The 17,356-nt window shown below is 39.9% G+C and overlaps 1 protein-coding gene across 5 annotated transcripts in view; it reads left to right on the forward strand.

Moving 5' to 3' along the window:
• The window catches only part of LRP1B (LDL receptor related protein 1B), a 1,636,337-nt gene that overhangs the window by 1,326,932 nt on the left and 292,049 nt on the right, over positions 1 to 17,356 (forward strand). For all 5 annotated transcript variants that reach the window (XM_077273024.1, XM_077273022.1, XM_077273019.1 and 2 more), the window contains exon 44: positions 16,325 to 16,517. In XM_077273024.1, coding sequence (XP_077129139.1) covers positions 16,325 to 16,517 — 193 coding nt within the window. The remainder of the gene's footprint in view (positions 1 to 16,324; positions 16,518 to 17,356) is intronic.

Raw genomic sequence — 17,356 nt, forward strand, 5'->3', positions numbered from 1 at the left:
CCCTGTCGTATGCATGGCTCCTTATCCCCTATCCTTTTATGGATCCTATTAAAAAAAAACATCCTACTCACCTTCCTGCGCGCCCTCGCATCATCTCATTCCAGCGCTTGCAGCTCCTGCGGCCGAGCGATCATGTGGCCCCACTCATTAAGGTAATGAATATTCACTCCATGCCTATGGGAGTGGAGAGGCATGCATATTCATTACCTTAATGAGTGGGGCCACGTGATCGCTTGGCCGGAAATGGTGCTGGTGCCGGAACGAACGAGTTGTAGTGGGGGCGTGCAGGAAGGTGAGTAGAATGTGTGCTGGAAGCCGGCGGTTGTGGCTGTCACTGTGCGCACTAAGAGAAATGAATATCACTTTCTCTTTAGCAGCGGCACAGGCTTTAGCCAAAGCCGCCGGCTCCTGCCTCTGTGACCTGCTTCTCTGCTGATCCCCTGCCGGCTTTCTGGGACAATTGACTAGTGTATAAGCCTAGGGGGGCATTTTCAGCACAAAAAAATGTGCTGAAAAACTCGTCTTATACACGAGTATATATGGTAAATAAAAGCTTAATCTCGGCCTGCAAAAATTAAGCTGTGACACAGCTCTTTTGACTGAGAATTGAAAATGTTACAGGTCCAGGAAAATGCTGGTACAACACAAAAAAATGTTTCTGTGTTTTTTTTCTCACAACTAAAATTTTTACAAAAAGTAACTGTTTTGATATCGCCATAATCATGCTCATGAGCAGAATCATATTGCAAGGTCATTTTTACCACATCATGTATGCCGTAAAATACAATTCACATAACAATGTTAGAATTGCATTTTTTCACTTTCACCACATTTTTCAAAAGTAAAATTCATCATACTAACGACAAGCCCTCACATGTAGACAGAAAAATTAAAAAAAGTTATGGCTCTGGGAAGAAGGAGAGGAAAAAAGGAAAATTCAAAAACAGAAATTGGCCATGTTAAAAGGTTTCCACCCCAAATTAATTTGATGTATCTTTTGGGCTGCCCAAGTGCCGGAATCCAAAATCAGTAGATATCTGATATAAATGTAGCCAGTTCTTGGCATATAATTTAGTAAAGTCGCTTCAGACCCCAAACCTTTCCCCCTTTGTACTAAACCCGACCTACTTAAAAAAACTTTCAAAAGTTGCATAAAAGTTGCAAAACTTTTGTGCAAGTACGTGAAAGTTGGCATAAAACTCATGATTAATATCCTATGAGTTTTCGTAAATTTGTTTCCTCTTTTTTGAATGAATTTATTTGTCAAAGAGATTGTCTGATGAAAACTTATCTGTAGAATAAGTTCTAAGTTCTTATAGATCATTGCGGATACATTCGCTTTTCTATGGGGCTCCTAGAAAAAGCTGAGTGTTGCTCTCAGAATGAATACAGCGGTGGTCAAACATCCACACCGCCATTCCATTCTACCGGGCATAATATTGTCATGCTTTGGCAAATGATAAGCGTCCCAGTACTAAGACCCTCACTGATGCATGGATAAGTGATAATTTTCTTTCACCAGACAGCCCCTTTAAAATATTTTTATTGTGATGGTCAGCTCTATAAATGACTGATATTATTCTACCTTTCCATTCTCTTTTTTTTATTGCTATGTAGTTTGAGAAAACTGACGGACAAGAAGTATCAAGGTTTTTCCGGTTCCATCTATGCTACATACAAATAATGTAGTTTAACAAGACTATTCATGTGTTTAATATTTTCATCAAATGCGGGCTATTTCCTTTATGACTCTCTTTTATAGTTGACTGTCGTTACCGTAAAACACAGCCCCACAAAGTCATAATCCTACTCATATTGATTAAAATGAAATAATTGTCCAGGAATTTCTCGCTTTATAGAGCGGTGTAAAAATTGTAACTTAATATTTTATTTCATATTTAACTGCAAACTTATTTCATAGCATTTTTTCCTCATCAGATAGAATTTTTCAGAAAAGCAAAAAACAAGTTTTTTTTTCTTTAATATTGCTCATCTAAGTATTCCATATATCACTATGTTTTTTAATCTTTTTTTTTAGATATTGGAGCTTAGTAGTACGTATGGTCGGTTGAACCTGTACACATTAGGAACATTGATTTTTACATTAACTCAATTACTCACTAGTCACAGCCCAATTGGCTCTACAAAATACAAAGTAGGTACAAATGTTGGCCCTGTTAGAGTTTTTCCTCTACCTTATTTTGCAATTTTAATGGAGCTTCTTTAAAAAAAGGAAGAGTGCATAATATTATTCTTCTTATTATTATTATAAATATAATAGTACAAAATAATAAAGTAAATCTGTCATTATGTTTTACTATGTAATCTGAGAGGAGCATGATGTAGTGGCAGACACCCTGACACCAGTGATGTGTCACTTACTAGGCCTTGTGTTGCTGTTTCAATAAAATCAGTCTTTTATCAGCAGTAGATTATCACAACAAGACTAGGTGTCTCGTGCCTACTAGTCAACTACTCTGAATAACACTGCCCCTCTCCCCCACCATTGATTTAGCAACTTTCTGTCAATATATTGTACACAGAAAATGGCCAATAAGTGGTGTGGACTGGGTTATACACAGCTCAGCACTGTATAAAAATGACAGCGTAGAGACCAGTAAGTGATACATCGCTGGAATCCGAGTCTCATCTTTTAGATGCTGCTCTCTCTTTAATTATGATGACAGCCATAAAATAAACAATATGTACCAGTAATATTTTGTATTTATTTTCTAACAGTTCTGGAATACTGCAACTCCAAGGAGCAAAGAGGAGGTGTATTAGCTTGAAGTGTGTTATCCAACACTTTTATTATTTTTTTTGAATGGTACTAAGAACTAACAGGCAAATAATTGCTAACTACCTGGCTGTTATGTACGGTGACATTCTTTCTCAGACTAACCAGCATCTCCCCTGATTTATTTCACCTCTGGTCAACAAAGCAACACCATCTCCTCTGATCTGCTATGTCGAGAGGGTGTCACTACCAACACCATGCTGACTGACAACTGGCTCCCCGCAGTATGGTAGTTGGGATCTGGCTGCGAATCAGTATGACATCGACAGAGTCGCCCCGTCAAAAGTGCAGAGCAGAAATTAAGACACTGTTCTGTCGACATGGCGCCAGCTGAAGCTGCAGAATCACAGGCAGGAGCGGATCGCGAACTCTCCGAACTGGCAGGGATTTAGCAATTACCTGCCTGGTAGGTCTTAGCCCCATGCGTAAAGATAATAAACGTCCCTCATAAACCCTTTAACCCCTTTCTCACCTCGGACGGGATAGTACATCCAAGGTCAGAAGCCCCGCTTTGATGCAGAGATCCGGCGGTGAGCCCGCATCAAAGATGGGACATGTCAGCTGTTTTGAACAGCTGACATGTGCCCGTAATAGGAGCAGGCAGAATCGCGATTCACCCACCACTATTAACTAGTTAAATGCCGCTGTCAAACGCAGACAGCGGCATTTAACTACCGCTTCCAGCCGGGCGTCCGGAAATGATCGCATCGCCGACCCCGTCACATGATCGGAGGTTGGCGATGCTTCAGAATAGTAACCATAGAGGTCCTTGAGACCTCTATGGTTACTGATCCCCGGCAGCTGTGAGCGCCACCCTGTGGTCGGCGCTCACAGCACACCTGCATTTCTGCTACATAGCAGCGAACATCAGATCGCTGCTATGTAGCAGAGCCGATCGCGTTGTACCAGCTTCTAGCCTCCTATGGAGACTATTGAAGCATGGCAAAAGTAAAAAAAAATGTAAAAAAATGTGAAAAAAATAAAAAAAAATAAAAGTTTAAATCACCCCCCTTTTACCCCAATCAAAATAAATCATTAAAAAAAATCAAACCTACACATATTTGGTATCGCCGCATTCAGAATCGCCCAGTCTATCAAAAAAAAAAGCATTAACCTGATCGCTAAATGGCGTAGCGAGAAAAAAATTCAAAACGCCAGAATTACTTTTTTTTGGTCGCCACGATATTGTATTAAAATGCAATAACGGGCGATCAAAAGAACATATCTGCACCAAAATGCTATCATTAAAAATGCCAGCTCAGCATGCAAAAAATAAGCCCTCAATCAACGCTACGAGCATCGGAAAATGGCACAATTTTTTTTTTTTTTTTAGCAAAGTTTGGATTTTTTTTCACCACTTAGATAAAAAATAACCTAATCATGTTCAGGGTGTCTATGAACTCGTACTGATACTATAAAAAAGCTCCGGCACACTACTTGACAATAGAGAAACTTCTCATTCTTAAATTATTTTTATTGCAAAAAGAATACGGTGAATTTCCAAAAAAATAAGAATATTAGTTCATTTTTAACACAGCAAATGGGATCTCTCAAATTGTTATTTTCACAATCCGTATGAAATGATAAATGCTTAATGTCTCAATTCCTTGTGTCTCAACGTTTCGGCTATAGAGTCTTTTTCAAGAGATCTAAGGTCCCTCTGCAATACATGTAAAGCATATACGTCAAAATAATATCATAAAAGTGAACATAACATAGAACATACAGAAAAATACAACATGCTCCCCTTTTCTTTTTTCTTTGTTAGTTTCACATAATTCACCTTCTAAATGTCATATGACATCAATCCCTATATATGAATTTGGGAGTTGCATCGTACTATAATTTGTTACTAAAAGTGCAATGATCTGTATACTAGTCAAACTAGTCATCTTAGGAGAAAAAACTAGGTAGAAATAGCCGTTTACATGACTACATATCAAAGTGTAACTGCGTATGATAACATTGTAACATCTATTGGTGTCCAATAACATGGCAGGCGAACCAATTAAGTACCCTTTTTACGGAGACATAAAAAGAAATGATGCACAAAATATAGATAGGAAGAAAATAGAGAGGACACAGTCCGCATACTTGCAACTCATATGAAGCCGGATAGGGGAACCCACTGTGGGAACAGAAAAGTATTAGGTCCAAGTACAGTAAATCCAGGAGACCTAGCCGCACTTATAAACATCAAGTACATTAACTCATACTGACCTGAAGAATCATAATGGCAGGTCAGTTTTAGCATTTAGGGAACCTAGCAAAAAAGCTAAGCAAAAAACAAGTGTGGGATTGCACTTTTTTTGCAATTTCACCGCACTTGGAATTTTTTTCCCGTTTTCTAGTACATGACATGGTAAAACCAATGATGTCGTTCAAAAGTACAACTTGTCCCACAAAAAATAAGCCCTCACATGGCCAAATTGACGGAAAAATTAAAAAGTTATGGCTCTGGGAATGAGGGGAGCGAAAAACGAACACGGAAAAACGGAAAATCCCAAGGTCATGAAGGGGTTAAACTCTTCTTGACAGGTCTATTATTTTATTATTTGTGCCTTCATTTTTTCTTACCCTTCTTCCAAGAGCCTTAAAGGGTAACTGTGCTTTCAAGTAACTATTAAGAAAAAATACCATGTGTAAGTCCAGAGGAATATCACAATTCCTGGCCATTATGTGAATTATGACCTATATTCTCACCAGTTTTTCCTTCTCCATGCTCTATCTGTAACTTGCAATTGCAATCGTCGCTAGCAAAGGAAAAGGAGATGAGCTACAGTGATCTCTCCCATAGACAACACGGATAGGGTGGTTGTCCTACTCTCCATTCACTTTTTAGCTCACAGAAACAAGTTGCGCAAACATGGAGGACATTACAGAGCAGAGCTCAGCTGTGTTGATCTGAATCAAGCTCTGATGTGAGTTACAATATTTGCTACAGAGCTCCGCACACTGTTTTTCTCTCTGCCTCTGTTCCCTTCTCTGCTCATCACTCCTCGTCCCCTCCACTTGCCAGAGACAATAATGGGCTGTATCACATGAAACTTGCAGTCCTTCTACCCTGAGCAAGATAGACTTAAGAATATTTTTCATAATGGATGGTGAGTTTTGGAGCCAGGGGGGAGGAAAGCAGCATCTGGAAAGTGGGGAAGGAAGCTGATTTCTCTGATAAGGTACTTTATAAAGTTTCTTACATTTGCTTATCCTTGCCTATACTGTTAATTTATGCAAAGTTTGTTTAAAGTACAGTTCTGTTTAAACTTCTTTTTCTTGAGTTGATGGAGTTGTTTTTTTTTGTAAGAAGGAATCTAAACCAGCTCACCCATGATGCACAAGCCGAGTTTCGGGAGCACGGACCCGCTGTGTCCATGCGTGTAGAATCCAAGAGAAGAAAATGTCCAGCTTCACCGAATCCGTGAAAAAAAGTTTTCTTTATTCACAAACTTAAACATGGAGGATACAAACTTCAGCACAAACCATATGGGTAACAATCTCAACGCGTTTCTGGAGACTAAGCTTGTCATGATTAAGGGAGCTTAGTCTCCAGAAACGCGTTGAGATTGTTACCTATATGGTTTGTGCTGAAGTTTGTATCCTCCATGTTTAAGTTTGTGAATAAAGAAAACTTTTTTTCACGGATTCGGTGAAGCTGGACATTTTCTTCTCTTGTTTTTTTTTTTGTGCCATGCAGTAGTTTATATCGGCACCATTATTAGGTGCATACAGCATTTTGCTCGTTTTTAATGCTTTTTTGTTGACAATTCTTTGATTTTTTTTAAGCTAATTGTTAATATTTTAACATATATGACTTTTAGGCATGCGGTAATATAGAATATTCTTATTTGATTTATTTATTTTAAACTGTTTTTTTTTTAAACTTTGGATTTGTTTTTATTTTAGCTTGACTTGATCCTATGATCATTTAATTGCTTGTATTATGTCCTACAATACTTTATTATTGCAGCATATAGTGAAATTATCAGGATGGGCTCCCCCATTGTATGAAATTGCATCACAGGGTGTGAATAGATGCTTAAACGCACCTCAGAATCATTTCAATGACACCGTTTGAGATTGATAGCCCCATCTAGATGGTTAAGCATCAGTGATTAAAGCTTAGAAATTGAGGTCTACAAGCTTCTAAAGTAACTTTACAGTACGATAGATGGTAAGCACAGCCCGAGGGTGGAGGTGCCAGGGAAGTAGGTGCCCAAACCTTAAGATACGATATAGGATATACTCGGCACACTCTAGTGGGTCTGATGCAATAAAGTGTTTATTATGATACATACAGTATTCACAATGTTCACAAACGTTTCGGTCATAGGACCTTCATCAGTGTGCTCTATAAAAGTGGGAAAAGGGTATATGGCATGGACCCTTAAGAGAGAGTATTTGCATCAAAAAACATGGAGCAAGCAGGACATCCTGAGGTAGAGGGCTATAAACCAGCCGATCAAGCCATAAGTGGGGCTGCAGAGGAGGAGACAGACGCGGTATCCGCCGCGAGTCTGGTAGCAGTGCAAATACTCTCTCTTAAGGGTCTGTGCCATATACCCTTTCCCCACTTTTATAGAGCACACTGATGAAGGTCCTATGACCGAAACATTTGTGAACATTGTAAATACTGTATGTATCATAATAAACACTTTATTGCATCAGACCCACGAGAGTGTGCCGAGTATATCCTATATTGTATCTAAAGTAAGTTTAGTCATTAGATTGAATACTGTATCAAAGATCAGAGAGAGTTGTAGTGAATATCTGCTGCGCTGAACGGTCTCCAGGTACAAGTGGTGGCCTCAAGGTTCAGCTATGGGCCTGCTATTATTCAACTTATCTATTAATGATATAGAAGACGGGATTAATAGGATTGTCCTATTTTTGCAGATGACACCAAATTTTGTATAATTTAAAGTAATATGCAGTTCATGAAAGATGTTTGTAAGTTTCAAGCTGATTTGGATAATCTGAGTGTTTGGGCAACTGTTGTGAACTCCGTTTTCAGGCTCCCTCTTGTGGTCACAGATGGTATTGTGTGACTTTGGTTTTTTGGCTCCCCCTGGTGGTTTGGTTTATTATCCTGCGGGTCTGCTGGATCAGCTGCCTCGTTATTCACCAGGGAGGCTCCTATTTAGCTCTGTTTCACTTCCACTTGTTGCCGGCTGTCAATGTATTCAGTGCTATTCTGATTACTCCTGATTATCTCGTTTTTCAAGCGCTTGAAAGACCTTAGGTGACGTCACGGCTTTGTGATTGGTTGCGTAGCGGTCATGCGACCGCTATGGACCAATCAGAGCGCCGTGACGTCATCTAAGGCCCTTCAAACGCGCATTCTTAAGTACAACGGCTCCCGGTTACGGCGGTAAAGTCCAGGGCGCGTCAGAGGGTGAGTATATCCCTATTTTTTATTTTAATTCTTTCTTTTACACATTGATATGGATCCCAGGGCCTGAAGGAGAGTTTCCTCTCCTTCAGACCCTGGGAACCATACAGGATACCGTCCGATACTTGGTGTCCCATTGACTTGTATTGGTATCGGGTATCGGTATCGGATTAGATCCGATACTTTGCCGGTATCGGCCGATACTTTCCGATACCGATACTTTCAAGTATCGGACGGTATCACTCAACACTTTTGTTGATATTCTATTTCGCAATATTAAAACTAACCTACCCTTAAAATTATAGACTGTTCATGGCTTTGTCAGTGGGCAAACTTAGAAATTCAGCAAGGGATCCAATACTTATTTCCCCCAGTGTATAATGATTTAATGCCATATCGCTATGTAATGCACTAGAATAGCTAAACTTTACCAGCATGTGGTTTTTATGAATGTTATGTAGAAAATAGCTGTATCTGAAGCATCCCGCTACAATCAAACATCTCCCAAGCTGTCTGTTCCTCCACAGAGCTGCTTCATTCTGAGGTCTTTGACATTTTGTTCAATAACCCAACTACATCTGTTCTTATCCTTAGGTAGAACGCTGCTTTCACATATCAAGGGAATCAGAACTTTTTTTTAGTGAATACAAAGTGATAATAGTACAGCCTTTGGGGGTTTGTATGAAATCAGCACATACGGGAAATTTTCATCCATTTCTTGTCTTTATGCTGATGTAGCCAAGTTAGGATTTTTTTTATTGTAGCTCTTGGGGTATTCTTTCCCTCTGATCCCCCAGACATGCCCTTACTTGAGCTTTTAACTTGTACTATTTTACATCTCTATGTGCATGGCGATGAATAGGCCTTAAAAATAGGAAACCCTATCCTGATATCCATAAAATAAAAATACTGGCAACATAAATCCCTGTTAATTAGAGCTGCTGTATGCTGCGAATTAAACCTGTTCCAATGGAGCAAAAATGTATAAAAAATACAAGTCACTTGCCATAAATATGTAATTTATAGAAAAAATGACCAGCACCTTCCAACCTCCCAGCAGGACAAACTTACTGTAAACAGGTGCAAGCTGCCATGAATGCATATTATACAAAAAACAAAGTCAGTAGCAGGTGGATTCTTTAGGAGCGCTGGAAGGGTAGCCCCAGTGGGGGAAGGGTGCACAGTCCCCCCGCAGCTCCAGCCGAACACCTCCGAAGGAGGACAAAAACAGGAAAAGGGTAAAACTCAGTCAAAGGAGCACCGAAAGGAAACTCTGACACCAGAATGGGGTTAAGCCACAACGAGTTTCAACGGAAGTACCGTCTTCATCAGGTGCACATTCCCGTTGTGGCTTAACCCCATTCTGGTGTCAAAGTTTCCTTTCGGCGCTCCTTTGACCGAGTTTTACTCTTTTCCTAATATACAAAAAAAGCATACAGCAGCATCTGTAAGCTGTAAGATGCATGCAGACGCTAAATGTATAAAATCTAGACTGCATTACTGACATAAAATTTACGTATAAAATTGTCAATTGACCAATTCATGTGTGCCCACCACCCATGACAAGGCTGATTGGGGGACCTCTCAGTCAAATGCACAAGCAGTCACCACTTACTTTGCAGCAGTAATGCAGTTTTTATTTCTTATATTCAATGTTTGTACATCTTAGCGCTTACAGAGGCTGCTGTTAGTCTCGAGGGACTCAACGGAGAGAACAGAGGAGCGTCTAGGGATTACTAAGGTTTTTTCAACTCCTTGGACTCATTAAAAAAGGATTGTCCAGTAGTTGAAAACCCTTTGAAGATTGCATGACCTCCTACCAAACTGAGAGCCCCATGAAGGATTCTTTATGTTCCCTCCTAATAATTATTCTGTGCGGTGCCCACAATTCTCAAATTTGTAATGCAATGTCCTAACGGGAATCTGAATGAAATCTGCAACCTTTACTTGTACTTTGCATCTCCAGAATTTCGGAAGCACAGTTCCTGGCATCCATTAAAGTAATATGACGTTAGACTGGCACATTTTCTATGTACATAATACTGTAATGGCGGGGGCATACTGTGCGAGTACTGTCACGGTGAGCCTTTGTTCTGCCATCTGGCAGGTGACAACTCGCTGAAACTTCATGACTCAACTTAAATTAAACTGAATAGCATCTTCATGGGATAAATATATACCTGTCTAACATGAGAAAAGCTGCAAATGGTTCTCTTCCTCACTGATGAAATGTAAAGAGTTCAGTTCTACGTACATTTAAACTTAAGATATCATCAAATTGCTATTAAAAAACGAAAATGACTCACTAGTGGAATTTTTTTTTGCGTTACCTGGAAAGAGTGTTAAAAAATAACAAAGTTAAATTCATTATAGTCAATAGTAAAATTCAGTGTATTCTTGTGACTTATTTCCTTCAAATACAATATAAAATAGTGAGTCTACAGGAGTCTGCCATCTTTTTTATGTTTAGACCTCTATCCCTGCCCTATCCTTATGTCTAAACACCCTGGCCAACATGGAATGGCTTTTTAGCGTCCCGTGAGATCTAACACTTGGGACATATTGGATACAAGTGCTACATCTCTAGTGAGACTTTTATTGCATTTTATATTATGTAGTATTGGGTACTGTTACTTTGTTACTGTCTCTGTTTTCCACTGTTTTTACTTTCAATAGCACTTTTCAATGAACAGAACCACAAGTAAGAAGAATTTATTTAAATCTGTATTGCAGTTGTTGTAAACTGGATATGTCTTAGCAATGCCCAACAATTTAGGATTCAGAAGTCGATATTGTGGCCCCATATCTAGGCTGTAAGTTGGGGGCTGTTGAGACAGTGTTTCTATGGTTCAATAGAGCGCAAATAGGGTCTTATCTGATAACTAAGTTGCATAAAATATTATAAGTGTGGTCACCTGATGGGGTTATGACAGTCAAAACTCCTATAGACACATGTGAAGGCTGCTGCAGGACCACCAATAAGATACAGTGCAATAAGTGAGGAACACAGTGGTTCAGAGACCACGCTGCAAAAGTTCAAAGGTACGGGACAGAGAGGAGCCAGAAGACCACAGTGTCTGATTTCTCATACTCCTGCACTGTTTAGAAGCATGTCATCTTCATATTAAATGGTGAAGGTTTCTTTTTGCCGTGCTGGGGTTAATCTGCTCAGTTGAGAGTTATTGGAAGCTTTCCTGCATTAAGGCTCTCAGCTGTTCACTGTTAACCACTCCACTCTCCTATATAATCTGAGGCCTTGCTAGCACGTATTGGCAGAGATAGCTTATGCAGCATACTTAGGAGATGGTGGTTTATGTTTGTTGTTTGAGAAGGCATTTGGTGGACTGTTGCTAGGTTTGTTTCTGTGCTAATTTCCCTCCTTCTCCTATTTTGGTTTTACCCCATTCTCCACTACATCTGTTGTTTTTGTGAGTATATTTGTATGATTTGTATTTTCCTTTATCCCTGTTTGTATTACCTTGCTAGTTTGGTTAGTTTATTACGGTATACTACTACTCCCCTCTTCCCTGGGTGGGGGAAGGGTTCAGACTGAGGGCAGATTCAGGAGCTAAGGCAAGGAACATGGCCCCAGTGTCATCACCATCAGAAGTAATCCAGGGAACAGTGCGAGATAGGGCACTCCTAGGGTCAGTGAGTCGTGACAGGTTAAACATGAATGCGGTGTTTGTCAAACATCTTTCTAGATTCATCTCTGTATATCTCTGATTCAGAATTGTCTTTTTACCTACTGCTGTTGTTGCAGCTGCTGCTGTTACTTTTGTGCATAATACAAGAATTCGGTCTGAGAATATACTTATCTGCCTCTGTAGTCAAATTTCAATAAATGAGGAATAGGGTGATCCAGAGTCCACGATGCCCAAGGTTCAAAGGTACAACACACATATAGGTGAAGAATTAGAAAAACAGCTGCGTTTTCGAATCAGCACCCTAAGCTGTATTTGGATAGTGCTTGGTATTGTAATTCTACTGCAGTAAATTGGACTGAACTGCAATGCCTAATACAACCTGTGCACAGGAGTGGCGCTGGTTTTCTTTGCCAACCAGTCAGTAGTTCTTTGCTTTCCCAGTTTAAGAAATATGTTTCTTTCAATAAAGGCTTCTAGTGAAGCTCTGATTGGCATATTGAGCCCTCCTTGGACAGTTCTGGTAATTTCAGGTGCAGTATTCAGTGGAGTATTGGATGAATATTAATATATTCATGTGACTTGGTGCTATAATTGCTCTTAATACAATTCTTGCTGGAATCTGTCTTTTCTAGATTACCCCATATCTCCCTGCTGCATTATAAACAGGGAAGGGAGGACGGAATTCTCGTACGCTGGGATTTCAAAGCTTATTAACTAATTCCTAAAATCAATATCTCAAACCACTAATTTACAAACAAGGCAGATTAATATTGCTTATATTTCAAAGTGTTTTTCTTTTTTTTTTACACATGGGTCTAAATTAATTGGTTAGTAAAGTCTTAAACGTTACTTATGCAAATGAAGCGAGTGGATTTCCATGTAAATTGAGCTAACTTTTTTAGTTTGCATTAGTTAAGAATTGCCTGTTGCCTGCACATGATTGTGGGATTATGGGTTAAGCAAGACCCAGAAGAACCATTGAGTTCCACTATTATTTGTATTCATGAGCGATCTGAAGAGAAACCCAATTAGATATCGTAGAAGGTTTAATTTTGCTTATTTTCATATAATGGATTTATCAGTTTATGAAGGATCAGAGGAGCACCAGAAAATTCTTTAGGGGATCCAGCATAATAATAGTTAATTAATAAAGAACTTATCATATAGGATTAATAATGATAGATCTCAATGGTTGTATTACGACATATAGAGATAGGGGATCTCACACTTTGGGTGCCCTCCATAAACCATGTAGTTGATGAAGCAGTTTGTGGCTCCTGTTTGACCCTATTGGAAGGACATCATGCAATTATACATTTCCCGATTGATGCTGGTTGATCCTCCAAAGCCACTGCTGGATCTTTGATCACATGGTCACAAACGCAAGTGTATTTGGAATGACCTCTTTAAGACTCAGTTTAAATTTGCATTGAAGAGTCTGTTAAAGTGTTAGGATTTGCTTTTTTTCAAAGTTTTTATGTCTGTCTATGGGATTTGTCAGTTGACGCTGGTTTCAATCATATAGCTTATCACATGTGTAGACTACAGAATACCCATTTCAAATAATGGAGTTGTCTATACATAAAAAGTGCTCAAAATATTTTCAGAATAATATTATATAAAGCTTTATTTTTAACCTTAATGTTTTCACGGTGATCTGCTGTGAAGTCACTGAGCTTGAACTGCGGTGACCTCATCACTGACTTTTTCCCACGGTGTTGAGGTCACCACAGTTCAACCCTGCTGGGAATGCAGCCTCACTAACCAGCAGTAACCACGATGATGTCACCGTGGGTCAATGACGCTGCACTCGCAGCAGCTCTTTCACCAGTAGTTCTCAGCCTGCAAGGTCGCATCTTGGCACCATCCAGATTGAAAACTATTCATCCCTCAGACATGGATTACGGCATGAGACAGATCCACAGACAGGTGAGGGATATTGTTGTTGTTTTTTATTTCAGCTTTAATACCGGAGACGAGACTCTCAGTGGAATTATCAGCCCCCAGCTGTCAGTTTTAGCAAGGCTGGTTGTCAAAAATGGGGGGGCCTCACAATTTATTTTAATTATTTATTTAAATAGTTTTAAAAATTTGCGTGGGAACCCTTCTATTCTTGATAACCAGCCTTGCTAACACTGACAGCTGAATGTTGCAGCCCCCAGCTGTCAGTTTTGCCTGGCTGGTTTAAAAAAATACAGGGTAATCCACACTGTGCTTTTACTTTATTTATTTATTTATAACACAGTAGGCAGGTGAGGAATACTTCCATCAGCCACTGCCTGCTGCATTAGCAGCAGCAGGTGTAAGCTGATGAGAGTAATAGCTGTTGCCTGCTGTCATTGCTCTCAGTTGAATATAACTCTCATCATTCTCCCCTGCTTGCACTCAGCACCAGAGCGGAGAACGTTGAGAGCTGTCTTCAGCACCCGACTATGGAGAACAGCGCTTATTTTACCACTGCTTCTCAGGCGCCGGGGCTTGTCACAAGGATGTCATCCCAGCGTTTCATCCATGTGCCCATGTGCAACACATTTTGTGGCCCATGCTGCTGGTAAAAAACAGACACCTCTATATAAAGTAGATAACACAGAATCCACCATTCACAATAGGTGATGTCACGGCTCACCTCCTCTTCCTGTACAATGACTAAAAATGCTTTTATATACTGTAGATAACACAGGATCCACCATTCACAATAGGTGATGTCACAGCTGATCTCCTCCCTCTCCTGTACAATGACTGTTAACACCTCTATATACAGTAGATAACACAGGATCGACCATGTACAATAATTAATGCCACATCTCATCTCCTCCTTCATTTACAATAATTAAAGCCACATCTCATCTCCTCCTTCTCATCTCTGCACAGTGACCTCTGCACAGGTTATTAACCCCTTTCTGCCAGCTGACGGAATAGCACATCAGCTGGCAGATCCCCTGCTTTAAGGTGGGCTCCGGCAGTGAGCCCACCTTAAAGCCGCGACATGTCAGCTGTTTTGTACAGCTGACATGAGCGCGCAATGAGCGCGAGCGGAATCGCGATCTGCCCGCGCCCATTAACTAGTTAAATGCCGCCGTCAAGCGCTGACAGCGGCATTTAACTAGCGCTCCCGGCCGCGCGGCCGGAGGTGCTCGCACTGCTGACCCCCGTCACATGATCGGGGGTCAGCGGTGCATTGCCATAACAACCAGAGGTCTCCTTGAGACCTCTATGGTTGTTGATGGCCGATTGCTTTGAGCGCCACCCTGTGGTCGGCGCTCAAAGTACATCTGCCTTTCTGCTACATAGAGGTGATCTGTATTTCACCTCTATGTAGCAGAGCCGATCGTGTAGTGCATGCTTCTAGCCTCCTATGGAGGCTATTGAAGCATGCCAAAATTAAAAAAAAGTGTTTAAAAATATAAGAAAAATAAAAAATATATAAAAGTTCAAATCACCCCCCTTTTGCCCCAATCAAAATAAAACAATAAAAAAAAATTAAACATACACATATTTGGTATCGCCGCGTTCAGAATTGCCTGATCTATCAATAAAAACAAAGGATTAACCTGACCGCTAAATGGCGTAGCGAGAAAAAAATCAAAACGCCAAAATTATGTTTTTTTGGTCGCCACGACATTGCATTAAAATGCAATAACGGGCGATCAAAAGAATGTATCTACACCAAAATGGTATCATTAAAAACGCCAGCTCGGCTCGCAAAAATAAGCCCTCAACCGACCCCAGATCATGAAAATTGGAGACGCTACGGGTATCGGAAAATTGCGCAATTTTTTTTTTTTTTTTAGCAAAGTTTGGAATTTTTTTTCACCACTTAGATAAAAAATAACCTAGACATGTTAGGTGTCTATGAACTCGTAATGACCTGGAGAATCATAATGGCAGGTTAGTTTTAGCAAAAAAGCCAAACAAAAAACAAACAAAAAACAAGTGTGAGATTGCACTTTTTTGCAATTTCATCACACTTGGAATTTTTTTCCCGTTTTCTGTTACATGGCATGGTAAAACCAATGGTATCGTTCAAAAGTACATCTCGTCCCGCAAAAAAATAAGCCCTCACATGGCCATATTGACCAAAAAATAAAAAAGTTATGGCTCTGGGAAGGAGGGGAGCGAAAAAACGAAAATGAAAAAATGGAAAAAGCTCCGGGGGTGAAGGGATTAAGCATGCCTCTCATGTAGAAATAAGATCAAGTTAGTTGTTTCCCATAGCCCATGTGGCTACTAGCAAGCAAATTGTTGAATGCTGTTAAAGGTTGGTTAAACAAGATGGCTTCTCCCCAGTCATGTACAAAAAGTAAAGAAAAAAAATCTACCATCAAAAAGAAACATATTACAAAAAGTTTCAGATTTTAAGTATTGAAAAGAAAACAGGTGACTAAAAATTCTCTCTATAGACAGAAATATCCACTTGAACAAGTTTCATAATGTGGTTATTGATTAAATGTAATGCAAACAATTGAGTTTAATTTTCTTTTGTTCTTGCAGGTAATTGTTAGATCGGGACCTGGAACATTCCTCAGTATGGCTATATATGATAATTATATATTCTGGTCAGATTGGGTAAGAAGAGCAATATTACGCTCCAACAAATACACAGGAGGGGAGACAAAGGTTCTACGAGCAGACATACCTCATCAGCCAATGGGGATCATAGCGGTGGCTAATGACACCAATAGCTGTAAGTGGACACATAATATAACGTGATGTTGTTTTATTATTATACACATACATGTAACCTCTTTAAAATAAACACACGACAGCTCAATAAATTACATTGTCTACATGAAGTGTTACTTAAAAGAAAACAATTATTCATCTGTTAAATTCTTTCACCTCTCCAGAGCCGATCCTGACAATTGTGTCGATCAACCAATGGAGCATTACCACTTCAGTGGAGTAGGATTCAACAGATGACAATTGTTTAATAATTAGTTTATCACCTATCCAACAGTCAGGAGTGTTTCCTAAACTTTTGGATTACCCCTTTAAATTCAGCTATGGTGAAGCTGCAAGAGAATTAAACACTTGCAACCAAGTTCCCCTGCAGGTCATAGCTGATCGATGAATGTCTCAGCAGCAGGATATCCTTTAATCATGTTATATTAGAGCCATCATTCTTAGTAAATGTTAATGTCCACAGCAGAGAACCCCCAGAACACTGATCACCAACCTTTCTGAAATTCAGACCAACATTCAGCTCTGAAAGAGGGTCACGAGCCACATTCAGCACTGAGAGAGGGTTGCGAGCCACATTCAGCTCTGAAAGAGGGTCGCGAGCCACATTCAGCTTTGAGAGAGGGTCATGACGAGCCACATTCAGCTTTGAAAGAGGGTAGCGAGCCACATTTAGCTCCTAGAGAGGGTCATGACTCGTGAGCCACATTTAGCTCTGAGAGAGGGTCTTGAGCCACATTCAGCTCTGAGAGGGTTGAGAACCACATTCAGCTCTCAGAGAGGGTCGCAAGCTACATTCAGCTCTGAAAGAGAGTCACGAGCCACATTCAGTTGTGAGAGAGA

Source organism: Ranitomeya variabilis, chromosome 7, assembly GCF_051348905.1.
Source record: "Ranitomeya variabilis isolate aRanVar5 chromosome 7, aRanVar5.hap1, whole genome shotgun sequence".
Taxonomy (NCBI): Eukaryota; Metazoa; Chordata; class Amphibia; order Anura; family Dendrobatidae; genus Ranitomeya; species Ranitomeya variabilis.